General features: G+C 36.6%; 1 protein-coding gene across 5 annotated transcripts in view; it reads left to right on the top strand.

Annotated features, from left to right (window-relative positions):
• The window catches only part of LOC103695645 (MADS-box protein JOINTLESS-like), an 83311-nt gene extending 59162 nt beyond the window's left edge, over positions 1–24149 (top strand). For 2 of the 5 annotated variants that reach the window (XM_039127354.1, XM_039127353.1), the window contains exons 3-9: positions 6417–6495; positions 15904–15965; positions 16040–16139; positions 16233–16274; positions 18951–18992; positions 19070–19224; positions 23759–24094. In XM_039127354.1, coding sequence (XP_038983282.1) covers positions 6417–6495; positions 15904–15965; positions 16040–16139; positions 16233–16274; positions 18951–18992; positions 19070–19224; positions 23759–23783 — 505 coding nt within the window. In that variant the 3' untranslated portion in view covers positions 23784–24094. Of the gene's footprint in view, positions 1–6416; positions 6496–15047; positions 15337–15422; positions 15577–15903; positions 15966–16039; positions 16140–16232; positions 16275–18950; positions 18993–19069; positions 19229–23758 lie in introns of those variants that run through there. The other 3 variants (XM_026800599.2, XM_026800598.2, XM_039127355.1) reach the window with 3 other exon arrangements.
• Positions 24150–25142: the final 993 nt, after the last annotated feature.

The raw sequence follows: 25142 nt of genomic DNA, 5'->3' as shown, positions 1-25142 counted from the left end.
CCCTTAGCTACAAGTCTAGCTTTATTTCTTATAACTAACCCATTTTCATCTAATTTATTTCTAAAGATCTATTTTGTTCCAATTACTGAATTATGCTTTGGTCTTTCAGTTAATGTCCATACATTACTTCTTTTGAATTGATTTAATTCTTCTTGCATGGCATTTATCCAATTAGTATCTTTTTCAGCTTCTTCATAAGTCTTAGGTTCTAATTGTGAAACAAAAGCAAGATAATTATTTAAATTTCTAAGAGATGATCGAGTTCTTACCCCTTGAGATGGATCACCAATGATTAAGTCTTTAGGGTGTCCATATGCATACCTCCATTCTTTTGGCAAGTTTTGAGATTGTGGTGGCACGCAATCATCTCCCTTATCTTGAATTGGCACGTCATCAATATTCAACTTTTCAAAGTCGATAATTCCTGTATCATCATCAAGAATATTTTCTTTCCTAGCAGACTCACTATCAGACTCATCAAATATGATATTAACTGACTCTTCCACTACAAGAGTTCTTTTATTAAATACTCTGTATGCCCTGCTAGATGTGGAGTATCCTAAGAAGATACCTTCATCTGACTTGGCATCAAATTTACTTAGATCCTCCTTGCCATTGTTTAAGATGAAACATCTACGTCCAAATATTCTAAGATATTTAGCAGTTGGTTTCTTATTCTTCCAAAGTTCATAAGGAGTTTTCTTGGTTATTGGTCGTATTAAAACCCGATTTAGAATATGGCAAGCAGTGTTTATAGCTTCAGCCCAAAAGTACTTTGGAAGATTTGACCCACACAACATCGTGCGTGCCATTTCGGCCAATGTTCTGTTTTTCCTTTCAACAACCCCATTTTGTTGAGGCGTTCTAGGTGCTGAGAATTGATGTGAAATACCATTTTTATTACAAAATTTTTCAAAGTGTTGATTTTCAAATTCAGTACCATGATCACTTTGAATTGCTACTAAGGTGAGCTTCTTTTCATTTATGATATTACTATATAGTTTCAAGAATTCTGAAAATGCTTCATTCTTATGTGCCAAAAATGAAACCCATGTATATCTTGAGAAATCATCTACAATTACTAGTCCATATTTCTTTCCCTCCTAGACTCGCAGTTCTAGTGGGTCCAAATAAATCCATGTGTATGAGTTCAAAAGGCCTAGTTGTTGATACTATATTCTTTGATTTGAAAGATGATTTAGTTTGTTTTCCTAATGAGCATGGTCCACAGATTTTGTCTTTTTCAAAAATCAGTTTTGGCACATCTTTTATTAATTCCTTCTTGACTAGTTTTGATATTAATTTCATACTAGCATGTCCTAGTCTACGATGCCAAAGCCAACTTGTTTCATTTTTCTTTTCTTCATTAGTAATTAAGCATAATCCATTTTTCTTGCCTAAATCATGAAGATCTACCAAGTAAATATTTCTTTGCCTTTGTCCTACAAGTACAATGCTATTATCTTTAGGATTTGTGATTATGCATACTGATGCTTCAAATGTGACTTTAAACCCTTTATCACAAAATTGACTTATGCTAAGCAGGTTATGTTTCAAACTCTTAACTAATAAGACATTTTCTATAAAAATGGATGGAGTAATGAAAATTTTATCCTTTCCAATGATATGCCCTTTACCATTGTCTCCATAGGTTACTACTCCACCCTTCTTTGATTCCAAGGTGACAAATTGGTCTACGTCACCGGTCATGTGTCTTGAACAGCCGCTATCTAGATACCATCGTTTTTTCACTTTATCAGCTGCAAGACACCCCTCATCGTCATTGGCCATATGACACATTTGGGCCGTCTCTTGATGATCTTCCTCTTCCGAACTTGACTCCTCACTTTCACTCCATTCAGCCATGAAGTTCTTTTTCAGTTTTCTTGCCATCCATTTCAAATTTGGGCAATCTATCTTATAATGCCCGGATTTGTTACACTCATAGCAAATAGGAGTTTCTTTTTCCTTTTCTTTGTCCTTACCCTTTTCTTTGCTTGAGCTACCTTTGAGGAAGGGTTTCTTTTTATAAAATCTGTTCCTTACCTCTCATAAATTTTCTGAATTTTCTTCCAAGCATAGCCATCCCTTCTTCATCAAATTCATCATCATCATCTGAATCTTCCGATTCAGTTTGTTGTTTAGGGGTGGTAGTCTTTAGGGCAATGGGCTTTCTTCTCTTGACCTCATATTCCGAATTTTGCCTCATTGTCAACTCATGGGTCATGAGTGATCCTAGAAGTTCCTCTAATTGCAGTGTGTTGAGGTCCTTAGCTTCCTGAATTGCGGTTACCTTGGCCTCCCAAATTCTTGGTAGAGACCTGAGAATTTTTCGCACCAATTCAGAGTTAGTGTAAGACTTTCCTAAACTCTTAAGCCCATTTATAATTTCAGTAAAACGAGTAAACATATCAGTTATGGACTCAGTAAATTTCATTTTAAACAATTCATACTTGTGTACTAATATGTTTATTTTTGACTCCTTAACTTGATTGGTCCCTTCATGAGTGACCTCAAGTTTGTCCCAAATTTCTTTAGCAGAGATGCAAGTAGATATTCTATTAAATTCACTTACATCTAATGAGCAATAAAGTACATTTATAGCTTTTGCATTTAACTGTGCCAATCTTCTATCACTTTCATTCCAATCCATTTCTGGTTTGGGTATGATAGTGCCCTCATATTAAGTGTGGGTGTGTGAGGCCCTCTAGTAATGATGTACCATAATTCATAGTCTAAAGCTTGAATGAATTTTCTCATCCTAGCTTTCCAATATGTGTAGTTTGTGCCATTAAATAGAGGTGGTCTATTTGTGGATTGTCCCTTACTCATAGAACATCCCACTTGGGTTGTCATGATCTTTAACTCTTGATTGTGAGATCAATGAGTACTATTGGAGCACCTTGCTCTGATACCACTTGTTGCCCAAGGTGACAAGCCAAGAGGGGGGGTGAATTGATTTCTTTTAATTTTAACTATCTTACTTGTGTTAAATGATGAGTTAGTGAACTTAAACAAATCACAATGCAAACAACAAGAAGTATAGTGGTTCGGTGCTCTCCTTAGCACCTACGTCCACTCCCCAAGTGACCCTTTGGGAATTCACTATAATCCCGCGGATTACAGTTGGATTGTTTTCCGGGCTCACAATCCAAAAATCTTTACACTTTGGTTTTCCGGGTTCACCAAAAACCTATGTTGGTTTTACGGGCTCACCAACGAACCTATGTTGGTTTTACGAGCTCACCAACGAACCTTTACAATTGGTTTTCCGGGTTCACCAATTAACCTATTCCGTTGGTTTTGCGGGCTAACCAACCAACCTTTACAGGTAGTTTAATAAACAAAGGAAGAAGATTTAAACTCCTAGATGAGCAAATATAACAATATAATCTACAAAGAAGAGTTTAGAGAATAGTTATCGCTTGATATGACTTCTCTCTTCTTTGTCAAGGATGCTTCACTCTTCACGGATGGATGGAGCTCTTAATGACTCTTTGAATCTGCTCAACCACTTTCTTTTGACTCTTGAATGAAGCACTTGGATGAAGAAGATTAGGGCACTTTGTCTTTCTTGTGTACTCTTTGATATTCTTGCAAAAAGATGTTCTCTCTGATGAATAGTGCCACTTTAAATAGTTTTCTTCATCCATTGGACAAGCCCCAATGGTTAGAATTCAAAAACTAGCCGTTACTCACTGTTGGAAGGACAAAAAGTACTTCTGCAGAACTAGCCGTTATGCTTCTGCCCGTGTTTGGGTCGGCTCAACCTGTCCTTGTGTCGACCCAACTTTCACTTGGGTCGACTCAAACTTTCTTTGGGTCGACCCTCTCAGAACCACAGAAACTTACAATTCAGCTTTCCTTCACTTGGGTCGACCCAACATTTCTTTGGGTCGACTCGAGGTTCAGTTGGGTCGACTCAACTTCTTCTTGGGTCGACCCTCTCAGGGTTTCCAGAGAACTTTTTCTGTCATCTGTTCTGTCTTGCCTTTGGGTCGACCCACTCAGGGTTTGGGTCGACTCAAGCTTGGGTCGACTGAACTTTATCTTGGGTCGACCCTCTCAGTATTTCCAGAGAACCATTTTCTGAGTTGTTGAGAAGCTTGATGTTTGGGTCGACTCATGCTTTCCTTGGGTCGACCCAACTTACTGTTCATCTGTGCCAATTTTGCAGAAGTGTGCCAAATGCTTTCTTGATGTGCCGGGGTTGACTGAATCATCCTTTGGGTCGACTCAATCCACACTTTGCTGCAACTCAAGGTTAGATTCATCCAAGTAAACAATGAAATGCATCTTTAACTTATTATACAAATATATTGAGAGTAACAGACTTATAAATGAAGTATCGAATTAACTTATAACATACTCTCGATTATTGCTTGTTAATCATCAAAATAACACTATCATCCTCACCCACCACTCATAAGCTTCGCCTTGCAGTTGGTAAGCTACAAAGGCGAACATTCTCTTGATTTGTGCAGTCCATGACTGCGAAGGCTTTCTTCATCTCTTTTAGCCATTTCAGTATCTCTGAAGGTTCAGGGGATCCCTCAAATATTGATAATGCCATTTTCTTAAACTCCGTGATGTCTTTCACTATCTTCATTGATTGCCCAACCTCAGTCCTTGGGTACATTTGCTGTAGAAGGCTGGTCAGGCCCAAACAAAATCAACCATTTGGCCTTGATTTTTTTGATCTCCACCAACTCCTTGACTATTGTTAGCGCTAATTGGGAGGTCATCTTGATGGCCGATAGAATTAATATCCCGCCTTCTCGCCCCCCCTCCCCCTCTCCGTCAATGGGCTATCAACTATTCGAGAGGTACAAAAGGTGTGGGGTGTGTGTCTTGCTCGAGTAACACTTGTAGCGCGGCGAGTGTTAGCCGCCTGGGATCCCTCAGCAAGGTCAGCTACTTTTCTAGTCTTGGTTGGGGCCAGCTCAACCTCTATCCACAAAACGAACTTATCTTTGAAGTTATAAATTAATTTGACTAATTTTAGTACTAATATTTTTCCCAAAAAATTATTTTTCTAAGTCCCTTCATATCTTGACATTCTACCCGCATGAAGTCTACGCCCTAAGGATCTAAAGCCTGAGCTCTAATACCATAAAATCTGTCATGCCCTGTCCTACTGTACAAACAAGCCACATGCTCTGCAAGGTTTGACCTATAGGACATGCGAGGCTTAAAGAAGAAGTCACATTTAGTATCAATGCAGGTAAACTAAAATACTAAGCTTTCATAAAATGATAATTATTCATAATTCAAGGTCCAACATTATTTTTCAAACACATTCTATGTGGATTTCATGGACATTTATTACAAAAGGAAAGAAGTTGCTTCTAGTCCTAGTCCTCACGCTCACGGCCCATGATCCCATTCCTGCTAAATCAATAGGTCACCTCTATCTCTTGTTCAATCAAGCATAGTATGCACATAAAACTAATGTTCATAAATAAGAGTTTTGGTTATAATTAAAAGCATGCTGAAGAATATAAAATACATATTTTCAAAAATATTTAATGTATCCGATCAAAGATGAAATTCCAAGTCGATGTATTCAACCACTTGCACTCTCTCTAGCCTTTACGAATATGGCCACGATCAGCTCGTGGCAAGACCCGAAAGAGACTAGCTTTGGACTACAACATGTCGTCAATCGAAATGCACAATGATTGCCTCGCTAAATGCTTGGAAGGAGACTAGCTCTGAAATCACACATAAAAATATGCTTGCAACAACCTGTGTTAGTGATTGCCCTACTGGTGTGGTCTGGAAATCGGCATGTGCCAGTGATCGCTCATTGGAGGCCCGAAAGGAGTTCTCTTGGAAGCTTCTTTAATCTTATCCATTTTAAGAAGCTTGTTATATCTTACTAAATGTAACCAGTATGTTTTGAATCTAGTGATCTTGCTTTGATGATGTCTATATGAATGAACGTAGGACCTCAAGCTTTCATTCAAATCACACAATTTAGGAAGTGACTGAAGACTTCTTATGGAAATATATTTATATGTTTATCTTAACAGTAAGGCATTAGACTATCTTAGTCATGGATGTGCATGCATAAATTGTTTGGGCTATGCAAACTGAAACGCCCATTTCAGAGGGGCATCTTGATACTTCAAGTCTTCAACCTTCAGTGATGGTATACAAAAAAAAAAAAAAAAACTCCAGTGATACACTTACAGCTTGGACAGCATGACACTATCATCAGAGTGATCCTGCTAATTTTCACTTGAGAAGTTGGAAGTTCTTCAAAAATGAGTCTCTCTATCATTAGATATTTCCATAAGTGGCAGTAGTTTGTGAACCCAAACTTTAATCAGTAAATTTTAGAGTGAATATTTGTGCACTTTTTATTTATCTTAACAAATTTATTCCGTTGTTTTTTTTTTAATTTTTTGAAGCATGAAGGAGATCATTGAAAAGCACAGCAAGCATTCAAAGAACCTACAGAAACCAGACCAACCCTCCCTTGACTTGAACGTAAGATACTCCATGGTCTCTTTTCATAATTTTGTTACCAGCTTAACTTTATATGCTGATGAAACTGGTCATGACATATGCTTAATAGTAATAAGTGCTGGTAATAATTGTTTGTTCATTTGTTTTCTCTAGTTTCTTTTATCTGAGTAGACCATGTGATAGAGGCAAGCCATTCAAATGAGTCTGTTTGATGGTACATTACCATTTTACCATGTCCTTGAATGATTATTTTATTTTATTTGGTTACATCATGTTTTCAGACAAGTCTGAATTTTGTTATTGAACCTTTTCCTTAATGTTTATGGTTAGTTTACTATTTCTTAAAATCTATATTGTACTGTTGTGAATAGCTGATGAACTGATCTTTGTTCAATCAAGTATGCATATGTTTTTCATGGAAGGCTATTATGTCTCATCTATCTGTAATCACTTGCACAAAATAGCTGATCTTTTAAAATAGAATGTGGAATGTTCTTTGTATTGTTCCCTGATCTCAGGGAGAATGGCTTCTAATTTATGACAATGCAATTGTAACCTGAAGTATTTACATCAAGTTCTAACGACAAATGGTAATTACTTTTCCCCTAATGAGACTTAACAGATAAGTCCTAGGAAATTTTTTGCATGAAGTGAATGAAACAAGTGAAAATAAACAGTGGAAGAGCATCCAGCAGGTTTATTTGCTTTTGAAGTTTGAGCTGAAATGAATTTAGTATGGTTAGAGTCGTTATTGCTTCTAGGCTGGGTTGGCTTCCCAGTAGGCTTGCCTCACCGATAACTTTCTTTGGACTTAGGGCAGGCCAAAAAATCTAGGTCCCAGAAGACTTTGGTCAAGGTTGGGTACATCATGCCTGTCCAGAGCCTGGTCCATAGCCGGAAAAAATTATATATAACCTTATGATACATAATTATACTGAATGCACAATTACTTTAACGGTTTAACCTCTTCCCCTTCTATCCACTTCCTCTATTCCTCTTTCCCTTTCTCCTTGCTCTTCTCTCAGCTGTAATCTATTGCTTCAGCTTTGACCACTTTCACTGCTCTCTGTCCGACTACTCTTGCACCTGATTCATCCACCGATATTTTAGATTTCATTTTCAATATTCCCAGCAACTGTCCCAGACATTCCAGCAGTGAATTTGGCACTTCTTCTTTCTGCCTATGCCCAACATGTCACCATTTTTGTCAAGTGGGGGCACATCCCAAGCTGATTTCCTGGCTCATTCGTTGGGTCTAAATTCGACCTGTTCATGGGCTGGGTTGGGGCCTACAAAGTAGAGCAGTTTAATAAATAGGCCAATCTTGGGTTGGAGATTAAAGCCGGATGAAGCCCCTTTTTTTTAATTTTTCTTGTATTATTTGTTTATGTTTGTAGACTTAATTTACAATTGTTGTTGATATGTGAACTTAATGGACTAACAGACATGTTGTATGTTGTTGTTGATTTTAGTATTTTAAAAATATTTTAAAGTATTTTTAGTATTTTTTAAAAAATTAAAAAATGATTATGAAGACCGAGGCTTGGCTTGAAGCCTGAGTAAGGGTTGGGCTTGGGTCGGGAAGGTAGGCCTAAAGGTTGAGTCGGGCTAGCCCCTAGTCTAAGTAAATTATGTTAACCAGTGGGCAAAGCCCAGTGTGAGACTCGACCCTTTGGCCCGGCTTAGTACCAGAATGAGGCCTAGCACCAGATGGATCCAATCCACGACATATTTCCTATATGAGTTGGAGGAGATTGATTCCGACTACACTTTGACTCCGCTGGAGGCTAGGAGACCAGGCTTCCACCTTTATTTAAACTCGTTCCCATCCCCTTGATGCATCATCGCCACTTACAAGTTGCAACCATTATGTCTTGTACTTTTCTCTATTTTCTTGGAGTTTCTCTTTGTTGTGTCGCCCTCCTCAAGGCCTCACTAGAGCTGAGATACCCCTCCCATGTCACTGGCACCTTCTCTTCTATTGTTCCTATGAGGAGTTATCACCACCAACCAAATTCCATTGAGAATTATCGGGATCTAATTTGGAATCCATCTCTTTTGTTTTTATGACAGCCATCTTCTCCCCTGTTTTCACGACAACCATGGCCCTTGTTGGAGCTCTGGCCGTCTCTCGTCAATGCCATGTAGTTGATGTTTAAGCCTCAGTCACTAGCAGGTTGAGCGTCTTCTATTCCCTATTTTAAACGAGGCTTGTTTGCCGATTGCTCGTTGTCGTTGTTGTTGTTGATCACAAGTCCTCTGGTCATTACTCACCGTTATCACCAGCGACCATGACCCAACCCTCCACTAGATACTGTGATCCACCCCTCCCTATTGAAGAAATTGGATTTATTGAGGTATAAATGTTTGAGGTAAAAGACCGCACCTGATTCATCCATTCCTAGTGAATTTATAGTACACAGGATTATAAATAAAGAACGGTTCATCAGTAAAGTATGCTTTCCTAGATTAAGAAATATATTTGAATAATTGCACAATATCTAGGAATCTTGATTCTTCATGATTCTTAGGCAGCATGATCCTTGCCGATAAGGAATATTTTTGAATTGTTGCATAATATGAAAGATCCCTCAATCATCTTGATTCTTCATGATCTTTGGACAGCATAATCCTTGCCAATAAGGAATATTTTTGAATTGTTGCACAATACAAGATCTCTTAGTCATCTTGATTCTCCATGATTCTTGGGTTGCAATGGTAAGGAATGATCTTTGCCAATACGCCCCCACAAGATAGGGGATCCATCAGAGACACCTATCTTGGAACGAAGAAAGGTGAATTGTTGCCATGATAGAGGTTTAGTGAGTATATATGCAAACTGGTCTCGAGTAGATACATTAGAGACCTTTAAAACCCCTTTGGAAAACTTTATCCTGCACAAAATGGTATTCTATAATAATATGTTTCATTTTGGAGTGAAATACGGGATTGGCACATGCATATGTGGCACCAATATTATCACAATAAATTGTCGAGGAAGTGGGAATAGAGACTCTCAATTCATGTAGAAGACATTGGACCCGAGCTAATTCTAAGGTCATGGCAGCAACAACTCGATACTCAGCCTCAGTAGATGATCGAGCAACAAACCATTGCTTCCGTGAACACCATGAGATAGGATTGCTTCTGAAGTATGCAATATAAGATTGCTTCTGAAGTACACAATATAAGTTATAGTGGATGTACGTTCATCTTTGTCACCTGCCTCGGCATCAAAGTAGGCATGAAGGGAGGGAGAAGAATAGTGTTTGAATTGTAGGCCATGATAAATGGTTCCCTTGAGATATCAAAGTACACATTTGATGGCACTCCAATAGGTTTTCGAAGGCTGATGCATGAATTGAGATAATTTGTTGACTGCAAATACAATATTAGGCCAGGTGAGAGATAAGTATTGAAGAGCACCAACAACTCGTCTATATTCGGTAGCTTCAATGTGAGGAGAACCATCATGAAGACTAAGAGAATTGGTTGTAGGCAACTTCTTAGCTCCAAGCATATGGGTATGATCAAGTAAATCTCGAATGTACTTGTGTTGAGAGAGAAAAAGAACAGAAGAGGTAGGTATAACTTCAACACCCAAGAAATAATGAAGGACCCCCAATTCTTTTAAAGAGAATTTTTTTGAAAGAGCTTGAACAAACTTGTGCAAAAATAAGTTATTCTTGCTGGTGAGAATTAAGTCATCCACATAGACAAGAAAATATGCAATAATACTTCCATGAGAATAAATGAATGAAGAAGCATCAGACTTTGATTGAGAAAAGCCGTACTCAATAATAAAGGTGCTAAGAGCTTGATACCATGCCCGAGGGGCCTGTTTGAGCCCAAAGATGGCCTTCTTAAGATGGCAAACATATGTAGGTAGAGAGGGATCAAAGAAACCTGATGGTTGTTGCATATAAACCTCTTTAGTAAGGCTACCATATAGGAAGGCATTATTCGGATCCAGCTATTGAAGAGCCCAACCTTTTGCTAAAGCAATACAGAGAACAATTCTGATTGTAGTTCGTTTGGCCACTGGACTGAAGGTGTCATGATAATCAAGGCCAACTCTTTGGTGGAAGCCCTTGGTGACAAGTCTCGCTTTATAGCGAGCAATATTGCCCTCAGAATTTTGTTTGATACGAAATACCCATTTACATCCGACTACAAATTTGCTTTTGTTGAGGAGCTAACTCTCAAGTGCCATTCCGAAGGAGAGCATTGAATTCATCCAACATAGAAGCTCGCCAATTAGATTCCTTTAGAGCTTGAGACACACATGTTGGTTCTTGAGTAGGGAGAAGGGGATGTTTGGTGACTGTGTATAGTTGTTTTGGTTTGAAGATATTATTTTGAGACCTTGTGATCACTGGATGTGTGTGGTGTGGTACTGGATTAGAGGTGGGAATGGGTGGTGGTGAGGAGGACGAAGAGGGCTGGTTGGGTATTTGATGGGTGGATAACAAAGGTGAGAAATTAGGACTCATGGGTGACACATGAGAAAGACTTGTAGGTGAAGGAGACTTACATGGAGATAAAGAGTTGCCACGCAACTGCAATAGAGGGGCTGCACTAGGGAGCCTTGATCATGATGTTGATGGAGTTCGCGATGCTTCATGCAAATTGCCATACAAGAACATGTTATTGCTCAATACTGGCAGCTGGCTTTGGTAGGTTGAAGTGGGTAGTGTGAAATGAGAAGGACCGGAATCGTGTTGTGATGAAGTCAACCATGTAGACAGATTCGAGGGATCATGTGAGGAGCTTTGAGAATGCAAGGAAAAAGGGAATATGGATTCATCAAAGACAACGTGACACGAGATATCGATTTTCTTGGTGTTGGGATCATAACATTTATAGGCACCGATGAAGTGAATAACCAAGAAAAATGCAAGGTCTAGATCGAGGATCGGGTTTATTTTGGCATATGGATTTAGCCAAGGATAACACAAACACCCGAAGACACGAAGTGTTGTGTAAGATGGATGGTCATGGAACAGACCATCAAAGGGTGTCTTGAGGTTAAAAACTCGTGTGGGTATGCGATTAATTAAATAGACGGCTGTTTGATAGGGGTTTCAATAATATGCCTATGACGACGCTGCGCAGAACCATTATGTTGGGGTGTGTGAGGAAGGGTTTGAAGGTGAGAGATGCCATGAGATAATTTTTTTTTTGAGTTTTTGATACTCACTGCCCCCATCCGAGTATATTGAAACAATTGGAATGTGAAAATAATTTTCAACCAATTATTTGAATTTTGGAAATAGTGAAAAGATGTTACACTTGTTTTTGATGGGATAAAACCATATATATTTGGTGTAGTGGTCAACAAAAAATAAACATCAATGGATTGCACAGGCGCTGGACCCCATACATCAGTATAAAGAAGATCAAGAGGGCCACGACTAGACAAACTCAATACATCAAAGGGAAGCCGATTGCTTTTCTTACATTGACACGAATTGCAAAGTGAAGTAGGAGTGGACTTTGAAAAGGAAGGGAGGGAACCATATCTCAAAAGATGTTGAAGAATTTGAGTAGAAGGATGGCCACATTTGTGCCAGTCATATGATGATGCACAAATACCAACCATAGCCAGTGGCCGAGTTTGAGATACATGCATTGAGGATGGCATCTCATAAACATCATTATTATTTAGGCTTCGAGTTAGAATCGCCCCTGTGGGCAGATCCTTCACCAAAAAACAATCAGGAAAAAGTTCAACATAAGCTTGATTAGTTTTGCAAAACTTGGAGACATAAATTACATTTTTTTGGATAGATGGAACACATAGAACATTAGATAATGAATATGAGACAAAAGGGGAGGAAAGAATTGTAGAACTAGTATGTGAAATCTCCAAGCCCGATCCATCACCAATGATTGTTTCATTAGAACCACCATAATATGAACGAAGAGATAGATTCTGAAAAATCGGATGTTACATGGTGAGAGGCGGCCAAGTCCATGAACCAGCTTTGATTAGAGGCATAAGAAGAAGTAGCACAACCGACTAAGGAAAAAAATTGTTTTGCCCGATAACACTGTTTGGCTATGTGACTTGATTTGTCGCAATTTTGACACGTCACCCTTGAAGTTTGGTTTGGATAACCAGCGTGAGAACCATGGCGCTTTCGATGATTGGAAAGATGAGTGTTACTGGTCCGATTCTGACTAACTTTGTTATGGTGATGACAGGTATTGGATTCTTTTGTATAGTTGGCAGTGGCTATAGGAACTTCACTTCCAACTTCCTCTCTCTTCAAATATTGTTCAAATTCAATGAGTTTGTCATGGAGTTCTTCAAACACAATGGGAGTCTCTCAAGCTCTAATTGCAGCAGAAATCTCCTTGAACTCCGGCCCCAGGCCATTGAGAGTATGAAGAATCAAATCATCCTCATCAATTGGAGTATTAAGAAGAGCAAGTTCATCGGCGATACCTTCCATGAGTTATAGGTATTCAGCCGCTGAGTGAGTATCACGTTTGGTGAGCATTAGGTGCTCCTTAAGACTCATAACATGGAAGCGTGTTTTGTTTGCGAAGAGACGTGCTAGCTTCTCTTAGGCTTCACACGAGGTCTTTGCAGATGCGATGAGAGGCATGATTGAGTTAGAAGTAGAGGCTAATTTTACATGAAGCAGCAGTTTGTCTTGATGAAGCCAATAAAGACAAGTCGTAGTCAACAAGGAGCGCGTTGAATTGAGCACGCTATGATGGATAATTCATGGAAGTGAGTTTTAGTGGTAGTTGGGCTGCATCATTTATGGAGACAAGAATATTGTTCAAGTTCGAAGAGGGATGGCTGGACAGAATCATCAGATTGGTGGCACTTGAAATCCTCAGCCATGGAGGGAGAACTTGAATCATTGGCTTGTTTAAGCAAAGGGCTCTGATACCATGAAGAAATTGGAGTTATTGAGGTAAAAATGTTTGAGGTAAAAGGCCACACTTGATTCATCCGATCCTTGTGAATTTATAGTACACAGGATTACAAATAAAGAATGGTTCACAAATAAAGTATGCTTTCCTAGATTAAGGAATATTTTTGAATAGTTGCACAATATGTAGGAATCTTGATTCTTCATGATTCTTGGGCAGCATGATCCTTGCCGATAAGGAATATTTTTTAATTCTTGCACAATATGCAAAATCTCTCAATCATCTTGATTCTCCATGATCCTTCAGCAGCATAATCCTTGCCAACAAGGAATATTTTTGAATTGTTGCACAATATACAAGATCTCTTAGTCATCTTGATTCTCCATGATTTTTGGGCTGCAATGGTAAGGAATGATCCTTGCTAGTACCTATGAGACCCCTCTTTGTTTCTCCCTCTTCGCTCCTTTGTCTCTCTCTATATGTATTTGTTGTATTTGGCTAGAGCTGGAGGAGAATAATTTATATGAGTCAGTAATATGGGTGAGAACCAACACATAGTAAGTATACAACAATGCAAAACTGATAGAAAAAATAAATTTATTTTGCATATGGACAACGGTCGTGTCGACAGTGTGATACAAAGAAGGTATGATGACTTGACCCTGATAGGGGTAAACAAATGCCATTATGAGCTAAGTGGAGAGCAAACAATAAATTATGTGCCAATACCACAAGTATCAAATATACATTGTCAAACAGTGAAGTTTGCTATATGTATACGTAATGAAGAATCAGAATTATTTTTTATGGTCTACCTCATTAGCTAGTGTCAATTCTTATACATCTTTTACTTTTTGGCACAATATGCTAGATGAAGCGGGAAAACGTTTGCAAGTTATAATTAAACATAATTTTTATAAAGCCCAGGTTGTCCATCATCAAGTAATTCAGTTGATTTTGATATTTTGTTTAGCATCAAGAAAATTAAATCAGTAGAATGATTACTTGGCTCTCTAAGCTCAAACATTGCATGACTTGTTTACTTTGAGTAATGAACACCTTCATAGTACACGAGACAAAGCATACTGCCCTTTTCAAACACACTGAGGGCCATGTAAGACATGGCTCAACCATCGACTGCACCCCTGTGTAGAGCAACACCTTGCGTCAACTTTTCTGATGTACAAACCACTTGGCAATCATTAGAGGTTGCATCAACTACTCGGAAGTAAGATAGTTCCCCTTCATTCAAGGGTTTTCTTCTGCAAGAATCAATATGATTTTTTCGGATTTTGTTGTACGATAGGCAATAATATCTAACTGAGGGAAATATGAAGCTGCATTAGGTACAGTGAACTAGAAAAACAAGTATTATTGCTTGCTTAAGCCTTTAGGTTCACTGCATCTAATAAACCAGATATCAGATATAGGAGATGGTCCAGAGAATCACTGGATGCACCAATTTTTAGCTTTCTTCCAAGAACTGATAATATATGAACCTAACCGTTCTCTGCTACAGTTAAAAAGAGTTTCAGGATAATGAATTATCTGAAATTCAGAGAACAAAAGGTGCCTACATTGAAGATGGCTTACATCGCATTATGTACTATACCAAATATTCCTTCATGCCTTAGACCCGATGTTTGTCATTTTCAGATGATGAATCTAAAAGATTTCTGAGAAGGGCTGATTTAGTCCTTGCAAACCATTCTTGGGATGTAAAGTGAAAGATCAAGTTCGTGGTGAAAAATAGGATGGTTAAAGCCTCTCTTCATAATTTGAGCCAGGTCAAGAGTTCTCCTGTGGATGCAACAGCTCTTCATGCATTAAGAGAAAAGGTCATCATTAGGATCTGGTTAGTTAAACGGCCAGCTTTAGTGATCCTGGTGTGCAGCTTCAATCAATGCTGTATTGGGCCAGGGTCCTGCGTAAGCCTGCATCTCATGGCCCTCGCCTCAACTTGCATCCATGGTGAATTGTGTGGAACCCCTTGACTTGGTTCTTGTTTGGTCTTTGGAGTATGTGTTTATAAATATGTTGAACAGTTGAAGTTTTAGTCTCTTTCCAGGTGATACCAAGGCTTTGCAAGCTCTACAAATGAGGGCCCATATCGAAGGGAAATCAAAATTAAGAGTCAATTTGTTATGTTTTGAACAAAGCTTTCACTCAGTGCTATGTGGAATGAGTTATTTATATGGATTCTATTTGAAGGTATGCAACACTAATATTTTTTACAAAGCATAACTTAGTTTCTCTTTCTGAGTGTATTATTAGGTTCATTAATTTTTCCCCCTCAATTTAGAAAACTGGTTTTTTCTTCGATTAGATCAATTCATCAGAACCAGAACACATGTTTATAACTTTCTGAGAAAAGCATGTAATTATATTTTGTAGCTTGTCGGTGGTCAGCATTTTAGAATATCTTAATTGCCAAATGTCCTGTGGTTGCAATTATTTGCTGACATAAATCACAGTGTTGTTATTTATGTTTTGTTTATTGCTCAACAAAGTTAATCAGCGGCAGTGTGTTGTTTTTAGTTAGAGAATAGCAAGCATGCAAGTTTGAGCAAACAAGTTGCAGATATGAGCCTTCAACTGAGGTTTGTTTCCCAACTTGTGATCAAATCTTATACATCGATATGTTGCGAATTGAAATACTTTCCATCAATTACAGGCAGATGAGAGGAGAGGTGCTTGAAGGATTGTCAATAGAGGAGCTGCAGCAGCTAGAGAAAGCCCTCGAAGCAGGATTAAGTCGTGTGATAGATAGAAAGGTTGCCCTGTTACTGTGATAATTCTCTAAGTCTTCTCAAGAATTGCTAAATTTTGGATTTAGTTTATGGATATTATATATTGCTTGATTTCAGGGTGAACTGATCATGGAACAGATTAACGATCTTCGACAAAAGGTAAAAACTAAAACATCTCTATTGCCAGTGCTGGACCTCTCAAAGAGTATGCAAGGAAAGTTAATTGTCATGCAAGCCAAGGGAATGAACATGGAATTTTGTATGTAACCACTAAGGCCCTGTTTGGGGAGCTTTTGGAGGGCCAGAAAGCACTTTCTGACCTTCCAAAGTACTTTTAGATGAAAAACTGTGTTTGGTAAATTTTTCAAAAGCTGTTTCAGCTTTTGCGGGAAGCTGAAACAGCTTTTGGGAGGAAGCTCCAATTTGGAGCTTTTGGAAGGAAGCTGTTTCAGCTTTTTCGGAAAGTTGTATTTTTGACAAAAATGCCCATATTAAAATAACATAATTGCATAGTTTGTCCCTTTATAAACCTAAAAATCTACTGGAGCCAAGAACCCTAGCCGTCAGACTCCCTTCCATAAGAAAAGGTATTTTTCTTTTCAATTTTTGTATACATATCTTGAACCACATTTTAGAAGAAAAAATTTTTAATCCTTTTCCATACCTTCCAAAATCAATCTATTGTTTTTCTTTTATCATCAACCTCGCGGCCCACGCTGAGGTCCTTCTCGAGCGTGGACCACGAAGAAGAGCCCCTGGACCACGGAAAATTATTTTGTGAAAAATTATTATGGGAAATTATTTTATACTAATAATTATAATATTTTATACCTTTATTTTTGTGTTATACTATAAATATAATATCATATTATATTATATCATAATACATTAATATGTTATGTTAAATAATTTAATATTATGTTATATATGAAAAATTAATTTATACTAATAATTATAATATTTTATACCTTTATTTTTGTATTATACTATAAATATAATATCATATTATATTATATCATAATACATTAATATGTTATGTTAAATAATTTAATATTATGTTATATTATGAAAAATTAATTTATACTAATAATTATAATATTTTATAATTTAATAATAAAGGTATAAAATATTATAATTATTATTATAAATTAATTTTTCATAATATAACATAATATTAAATTATTTAAAATAACATATTAATGTATTATAATGTAATGTAATATAATATAATATTTATAGTATAATACAATAATAAAGGTATAAAATATTATAATTATTATTATAAATTAATTTTAAATAATTATACTATAAATATTATATTATATTACATTACATTATAATACATTAATATGTTATGTTAAATAATTTAATATTATGTTATATTATGAGAAATTAATTTATACTAATAATTATAATATTTTATACTTTTATTATTGTATTATACTATAAATATAATATATATATTACATTATATCATAATACATTAATATGTTATGTTAAATAATTTAATATTATGTTATATTACCAAATATTAATTTACTCTAATAATTATATTACTATTATGCTATATTAACATAATATTATTTTATATTATAATAATATTATACTTATCGTATATTTATGTATTAATTTATGTTATGTTTTATTATGTTCTGTTGTATAATACTATGCAATGTCCTTTATGGTAATTTTGTCATACAAAAGTACTTTCTCAGTTTGTTTACCAAACACAAAACAAAGTACCACATCACTTTACGAATGTAGTTACCAAACAGCAAACAGCTTTTTATAACAGCTCTACTTCCAACAGCTCTACTTCTAACAGCTCTACTGCCAACAGCTCCCCCAAACAGGGCCTAAGTCATTGTGGTTGGCATCGCAGTTTTCTAATGGAAAATTCCTTCTTATAGTCTACCATCATTTGCAACTAGTGCAAACAAAAATGAGGGGGCTATTGATTCTTAGGCTTCATGGAAAACATCATGATGGAAAAATACATCATTAATTCATTGTTATGTCTTTCTCTGATTGTGTGTGATTCAATATTACTCCAGACAAAAACTAACGACTAATCAAATATAAACTCAAAAATGAAAACTAGTGGAACTTGATGCTGGAACCAAAACAAGAGTTTCCATCCTTCAGATCGGCATGTATAGTTCAAGTTTTATGCCTCTGAAAATATAGCTGACTCATGTAAGACCCAAGAGTTGACAAAATCCTAATTCTGGTAGGAAATCTTAGTTGCATCAGAAGCTGTTGTGTTAAAGCCCATGCCCAACAGCCAAATATATTCAATAAAACAAAACAAGCAAAATGTACCATAGTTTGTGTTGAGGTCAAGGAGAGGTTGGCCTCTGGCCCGCGTGTCCAGTGCTGCTGGGGGATCTGCTGCCTTCCGACCTCATTCTCATCGGTCTCAGATAGCGGAGGCGACTGCTTCTCCTCAGAAGTATTGTCCACTTTGGAACAGGTCGAAGCCTTCCTCACGATTTTGCCCTTTAAAAGGCGCCTCTGAAGGGAAAGGGGTTGCCTCTCCATTTAAGGAACAGACCTCTCCGCTATCTAGTCGATGTGAGACTAAGTCCGAAACCCTTTATTCCCACAACAGTTTGCCTTCATATTATATCAAATGCTCTAATCCACAAAACAACTAATGCTGAAAATTTTTTGCTCTACAAGAAACCTTCTTGCATGCATTTGTTTGATGATACCCAATTGATAGACAACAGATTTATTTACTTTTGTCGAAATTTTGGGGTCTCAAACTTGTAAATAAAGTAGACGAACTAATATATTACTTGATGCTGTTTTTTGTTTTACATTGGCTTTCAGGGATTGAAGTTGATGGAAGAAAATACACGACTAAGAGAGCAAGTGAAGTCTCTTGCCAATATCTATATCCTCCCTCTCTCTGAGAGTCACAGGTCTTTATTGGAGGTTTTTTGAAACAGGTACTGAAGATGTCAAGGGTGGGGAAAGAGATGGTGAATGATAAAGAAAATGCTCTTAATGAAGATGGGCAGTCTTCTGAATCAGTCACTAACGTTTTGAAGCCAGAAGCATCACAAGATTACGATGACAGTTCTGACACATCTCTAAAACTAGGGTGAGTATATTTTTAAAACAAATTAGATATTTAATGAAACAGGGCCTCTTAGAGCTAGTGTTGCTTATTAATTCGATATGCTGCACTATAGGGTTGTTCATTTGCCTGCAATTAAATTGCCTGCAATTAAATTACACGCTGCAATTCAATTGCTTACAATTGAAATTGCAGTTACAAGAAGGGAGCTTCCTTTTGTTGTCTATAATTGAAAAATACAAATACAATAACAGCTGTTTGGTAAGCTTGCCTCCATGTGAACTATTTACATTTTCTATTCTAGTACAGTATTTATCATATTATTTTTATAATTGTAATGGAAAATAATATTGCTATTAATTTATCATTGGATTAGTATAAAAACAATTACTATAGTAATTATATCAATATAAATTTATTCGATATTGTAATAATTAGACATATTGTTATAAACAAGAATATATTTATAACATGCATTATAATAACTAATAATTATTATATATTATTTATTATGTATGTTAATAATTCATACTATGATATTATATATACTTGTTAGTTATAATATTAAATATTAGATTATAGTACTATATATTGAGATTATAGTAAGAATCGTTATATGCAATATTAATAATTAAATAAATATATTGTAGGATGGAGTGGTGAGATGACTTATTTGGGAGGGCTTTCTCAATAACAAGGAATCTTGTAATAGGAACCTCAACTAGTTTTTGGTTGCAATTCCAATTACAAGTTTTGGACCCATTTTTGCAGTTGAACTGTAGCCTAGAGCTGCAATTGTACGCATCCCAATACTTGTGTTTGGGCAATTATATTTGAATTGCAACCAACTGCAACTACAGTCTACTAATTATAAGCAAACAAACCATCCCTATATTTGTTAGAATCTTCTCCCGTTCATAAGTGAATTGGAGAGGGCCAGTTTTCTGATCATGGCTATTCATGATTGGTGTGGCCATGATTAAATTGGCCCATGCTAGACATGGAGCCACAAGTTGGTGTGGCCCATCCAATTATGATTGTCGCGTCAATCATAGAAGATTATGATTGGATAACTGGTCTTTTCAAGTTTATTCATGAAATAGAGAATATGGTTTTAAATCCTGCGAGACATTGGGATGGGGTACTATTCAAGTATCAGGATGGGATCGTCATGCCATCGTCCCAGCACCTTGATTAACATGTCCTAAGACATCCTTTGTCCCAAATATTGGGATGGGGTGGGAAGGTGACATGTCCCTTCCATGAAGAAAAATCAGGATGTCTCTACGGGATTTAAAACCTTGTTGGAGAGAATCCAAATTCAGTATGATGTTATGAACTATTTTTTCAAAAGCTAAGATTTATCCTGCCTACCATACTATTTAAGGCCAGACTCAACTTAAAAAGGACCACTTTCCTGACTACAACATTCGTTGTTCAATGTCTGTCTTCCTCAAATGAGGGATAAATCCTCAATAAAATTATATATGCTCTTATATTAACCATCCAGTTAATGTAAATGGAAAAGGAGTAACAGGATAAAATCCTATATCATATGTTCATGTTAAATTTTTTTTATATCTTGGTTTAATATGCTGTTATATCATCCTACAAACATTACTATCTTTAAAACATTAGCAAGGTGTTAAATAATATGTTATCCCGTTTATTGATCGCCAGGAAAATCATTATTGTCTGTCATAATGGTTGTAATAGTCAAATCTCAGAAAGAAACTTTTCACACTTTAATATTAAAATAATCATTGAAATAACGGCTGTCATAACACTGCTGTAACAAGGAAATAGTGGGCAATAAAAAAAATAATGGTGTTATCTTTTCCTTCACTTTTCATTAGAAAACATAATATCATTTTTTGAGAATTCTGAGGTAAAAATTGTGAATTTTGAATATATTATTTTATTTAAAAGGAGCACAAGCGAAAACATTGGTTGTTGTTTACGTTATAACAATCCATTATATGAGAAAATTATGGGAAATAACATAAATGATAATCGTTATATTTTTTCATGTAATTTACCTCAATAATGAAACAAGATGTATAAAACGACTAAAATGGTTGTTATATTGGTTAGAACACCGTTATTCAAATCATGAGTACTACATCTTTAATTTAAATCGTGTAGTTGCTGATTTATTTATTCATTTTAATTTATGCTTTTCTTGTGTACTTGGGAGGAATCATTAGACATATGCAAATGGCTGTTGTTGCTTTTTGTGGTATGAATTTTTTTTATGATAACTTAGTGATGGTCCATTTATGGGATCTTGAAACAATATCCCTTGCAGCATGATGGTCGTAATTTATTACCCGACCTACCAACTTGGCTTGCAAATGACCCGCTTTAAGTAGGTTCGCGTTTGACATAAATAGGTTAATCATGAATGGATCAGTTGTCTAGACTGGCTTATTAAATATATCTGATTTAGTTTTAGACCTTTAACCTATTTTGAATTGTTTAGTAATTGGGTCAAGTCATAATCTAACTTATTTAACATGTTAAGACTTGTTTAACCTTTTTAAAACCTGCTTTATTTGTTTTTATCTTGTTTAACTATCTGCTTAACCTGTTTAGATCTATTTAATATGTTAAAATCTACTTAACCTATTAAACTTGTTTAACCTGATTCGATCTATTTAGTAAGCATGTTATGCAGGTTAGATTGGATAACTTGTTAATAAACAGATCGTACTCAGATCTAAATTTTTAACTTGTTTAATAAATAGGTTGGATTCGAGGCGACAATTTTGATCCGACCTGACCGAATTGCCACCCGTAATGATGACCTTTAAGCATCCTGATGTCTTGTCGCTTTTTTGATCTCCATTTTTCTAGTTCACAACCTAATAAATATCTTAGTATTAAAATTATCAAATTATATGCATAATATTTCAATAACTACTATTAGTTTGAACTCACAATAAATAATTATGAAGTTATACAACGGAGTTGGGAAAAATGATATTCCGAAGTAGATAGACCATGTAAACTCTATCAAATGGATTTATGACAGAGAATGATTACGCTTGTCCAAGCTTAAAAATAATCTGGTGGGAATTAAGGGAAGAATATTCTGATAAAAGAGCGTCATCAAGCACTCGATGTACTTGTGGATAGCTTGCAGCGAACCTTAAATTCTTATCTCGTTGATCTTTGTACAAATTATCTGAACGGATCGTAACCCTGTTTTTTTCGAAGAGAACTGATTGGATTGTAAGCTAAAGTTGAAATATTGGTGTTTCATAGCGTAGGTGAGGGATGCTACAGCAACATTCAAATGTAGACCTATATTGTCTACAAAATCTGTTGACTGCGTCCTTGGGTTTACATGTCCCTGCCCTTAAATGTGGGATCCAAACAAAATTCCGGGAGCTGTGCAGGGGATCGCATGTTCTTGCACTACTTGTCTAAACAAGGATTCAAACCATGTTTCGGGATGAGAAAAGATCGAGGTTAATCACTCTATGAACTGATTATCTCAATCTCCAGCAATGCCATTGAAGAGATCAATCCTATCAGCTTGTATGATTCCTCTGTTGGAGTTTTAACTTTTTTTAAAAAAATAATAATTTAAAAAATAAATATACCAACTTTATTCTCTAAATTTTAGATGATTTTAAAACTTTAAAACTCTTATCCTTTTCTTCATATGCTTCTTTCAGCAACTTTTTTGAAAAAAAATGTTGGTTCTAGTTTTCGTAGGGAAGCGATGTTCCAGATACATCGCATCTTTGGAAATGCTGCATCATTTCAGTCACTGAACAGAGTCTATAAATAGGCTCTGGGTCCAGTGTTTTAAAGAAACTTAATCCACATTACTTACTTCTATGCTTCTTGAAATGAAACAGAGAATTCCTCTCCTTTTTCTTTTTCTTTTCTTCCAAACCTTTTTTCAAGCTTTTCTTTTCATCTGGGCAACTGAAGGAGTCGATTGGGTTAAGCTCCCCAGCAGTCATGCTCGTTAGAGGAGGATCGGGCTAAGCCGAGTTATATCATGAGGGATCGCCGCAAATCTGCACGTAGAGGGCAAATCACATTCTTAGGACAATGTATATCATACGTCTCGATTCAGGCAAACTTTTTTCCAATCTTCTGATTTTATTCTAGTAGATTATTTTTTTATAATACTTTTATAAATAAAAATATAGCAGTTTTTAAGCAAAATAAATTTCCAACATCTTTAACGAATTTCTTACATTTAAACAAGACTCACATCAGTAAGGAGCCAATTGCTCTAGTTGTGGACGAAAACCTACTTTAAATTCCTGGGATGGTGATGCCACCACCCAGCTTAGAACCCAGGATCTCTTGCATGTGGAGGGGGTGTCAGCCAGCTGAGTTTAATCCGGTCGAAGAAACATCCTTACTGTAGTTTTTTTTTTTTTTTTTACCTTTTTCCCTGTGTGCCGGTGTGGGCGTGGATATGGACATACGCGTGCTTGCATGCATCTGTCGTTTTAGCTGTTAGCCAAAGGATAACCTATTTTATTGAGTGCTAAGCTTTTCATTTTGATTTTTTTAATCCTTTCTAATGCAGGCTGCCTTGTTCAAACTGGAAGTGAGTGTTAGCTGCAGACCAACCATCCAGGTATCTTTTCTTATCACAGTCTGAAAGTGAACACTAGCAACAATAAGATGTGAAAAAAAAAATTGTTTCAATAAAAGCACTACATGGAGCCAGATTGGTCATCAATACTGGGGAGTATGGGTATGGCCAGTCTAACCTGTTCTTCATCAAATGTAATAGTGGTATGTGCCCTGTAGGCCGTAATGTTCTCTGCAATTTGCTTCATGAATTTATCACCACCATTTAAGATGGTATGCCTTTATAAGCTAGAAAATACAAGTTCGGCTCTTGCCAGTGATTACTCTATTTGTGCTACGCGGTAAAAGGTGTTCATTTTGCCTGCCATATATTTTTTAGCCAAGACCTCTTCGACTATAGATTAAACCAGTCGCATTGTTCTTAGATGGTGGTTAAAGTGATGCCATCGGCTCATGTGGTTAAATTGTTTTCTACTTGGAAGCTCAATAGTATAACCTGCATAGAAAGCTAAGGTGGGACACAGCATTTAAAAGAATTCTTGCCGATGCCATGGAGTAAATTCCTAATACTTGCAGATGTGTACATGAGGGAAACTGCATGAATGGTTTGTGTTTGCAAGAGGAATGTACTCTCCTCTCCTGTAACCAAGAGCTGATCTAAGTTTCAGCATGGAACAATGAGGGTGGTTTTATAATTGGTACTTGTAGATATCTGTCAGAGTTGGAGGAGTACAGTTTATACAGTCCATCTCAAGATGAAATGACTAATGACTTGCCTGAGCCTCTCAATGGTTAAAGAGTGGGATGGCACTGGTGGCGCATTGGTGGCCCTCCATTACCTATGGCCTCTATCAAACTGGCCCCATATATCAGTGTACCATCTCTAAAGTGGACAAATGGGTGATAGGACTCGGGCAAGTTGTTCTAGAGTAGTTGGTTAGAGTCTTAGAGATGAGAGCATAATGATTCCATGAGCTGGCTGCTGGTTATTAGACTAGAGGCAGGCCCAAGTTTCAATCATGGAGAACTAGAAACATGGCTTTTAGTTAGCATTTAGATAATATTCAGACAATGCCTTACAAATGCAGTCCCTGTTTTGTGACTGCGAAGGCTGCAAGTTGAGGGCCTCTCTGGGGCTTGTAAAGCAAACAGTATGATCATGTTACAGGCCTGGTAGCTAGAATGGTCTCTAAAAACTGGTCGGTGGACTTTGTTATAAAGGCAGAGGCACTAAAGTAGTGTTCTAATCATGGTGTCAGCAACGACAATTTAGTCATGATGCCAGGTAACCTTCCGTTGCAGGCATTGTTTCCTAGAGATTTGGCCACCTTTAACAAAGGGCTGGTGCCTTAGATTTCTGAAGTGCTGTTTTGTGA

This window comes from Phoenix dactylifera, chromosome 6, assembly GCF_009389715.1.
Source record: "Phoenix dactylifera cultivar Barhee BC4 chromosome 6, palm_55x_up_171113_PBpolish2nd_filt_p, whole genome shotgun sequence".
In the NCBI taxonomy this organism is placed as follows: domain Eukaryota; kingdom Viridiplantae; phylum Streptophyta; class Magnoliopsida; order Arecales; family Arecaceae; genus Phoenix; species Phoenix dactylifera.
The sequence above is the reverse complement of the archived record's forward strand: the minus strand, read 5'-3'. Positions and strand labels throughout refer to the sequence as shown.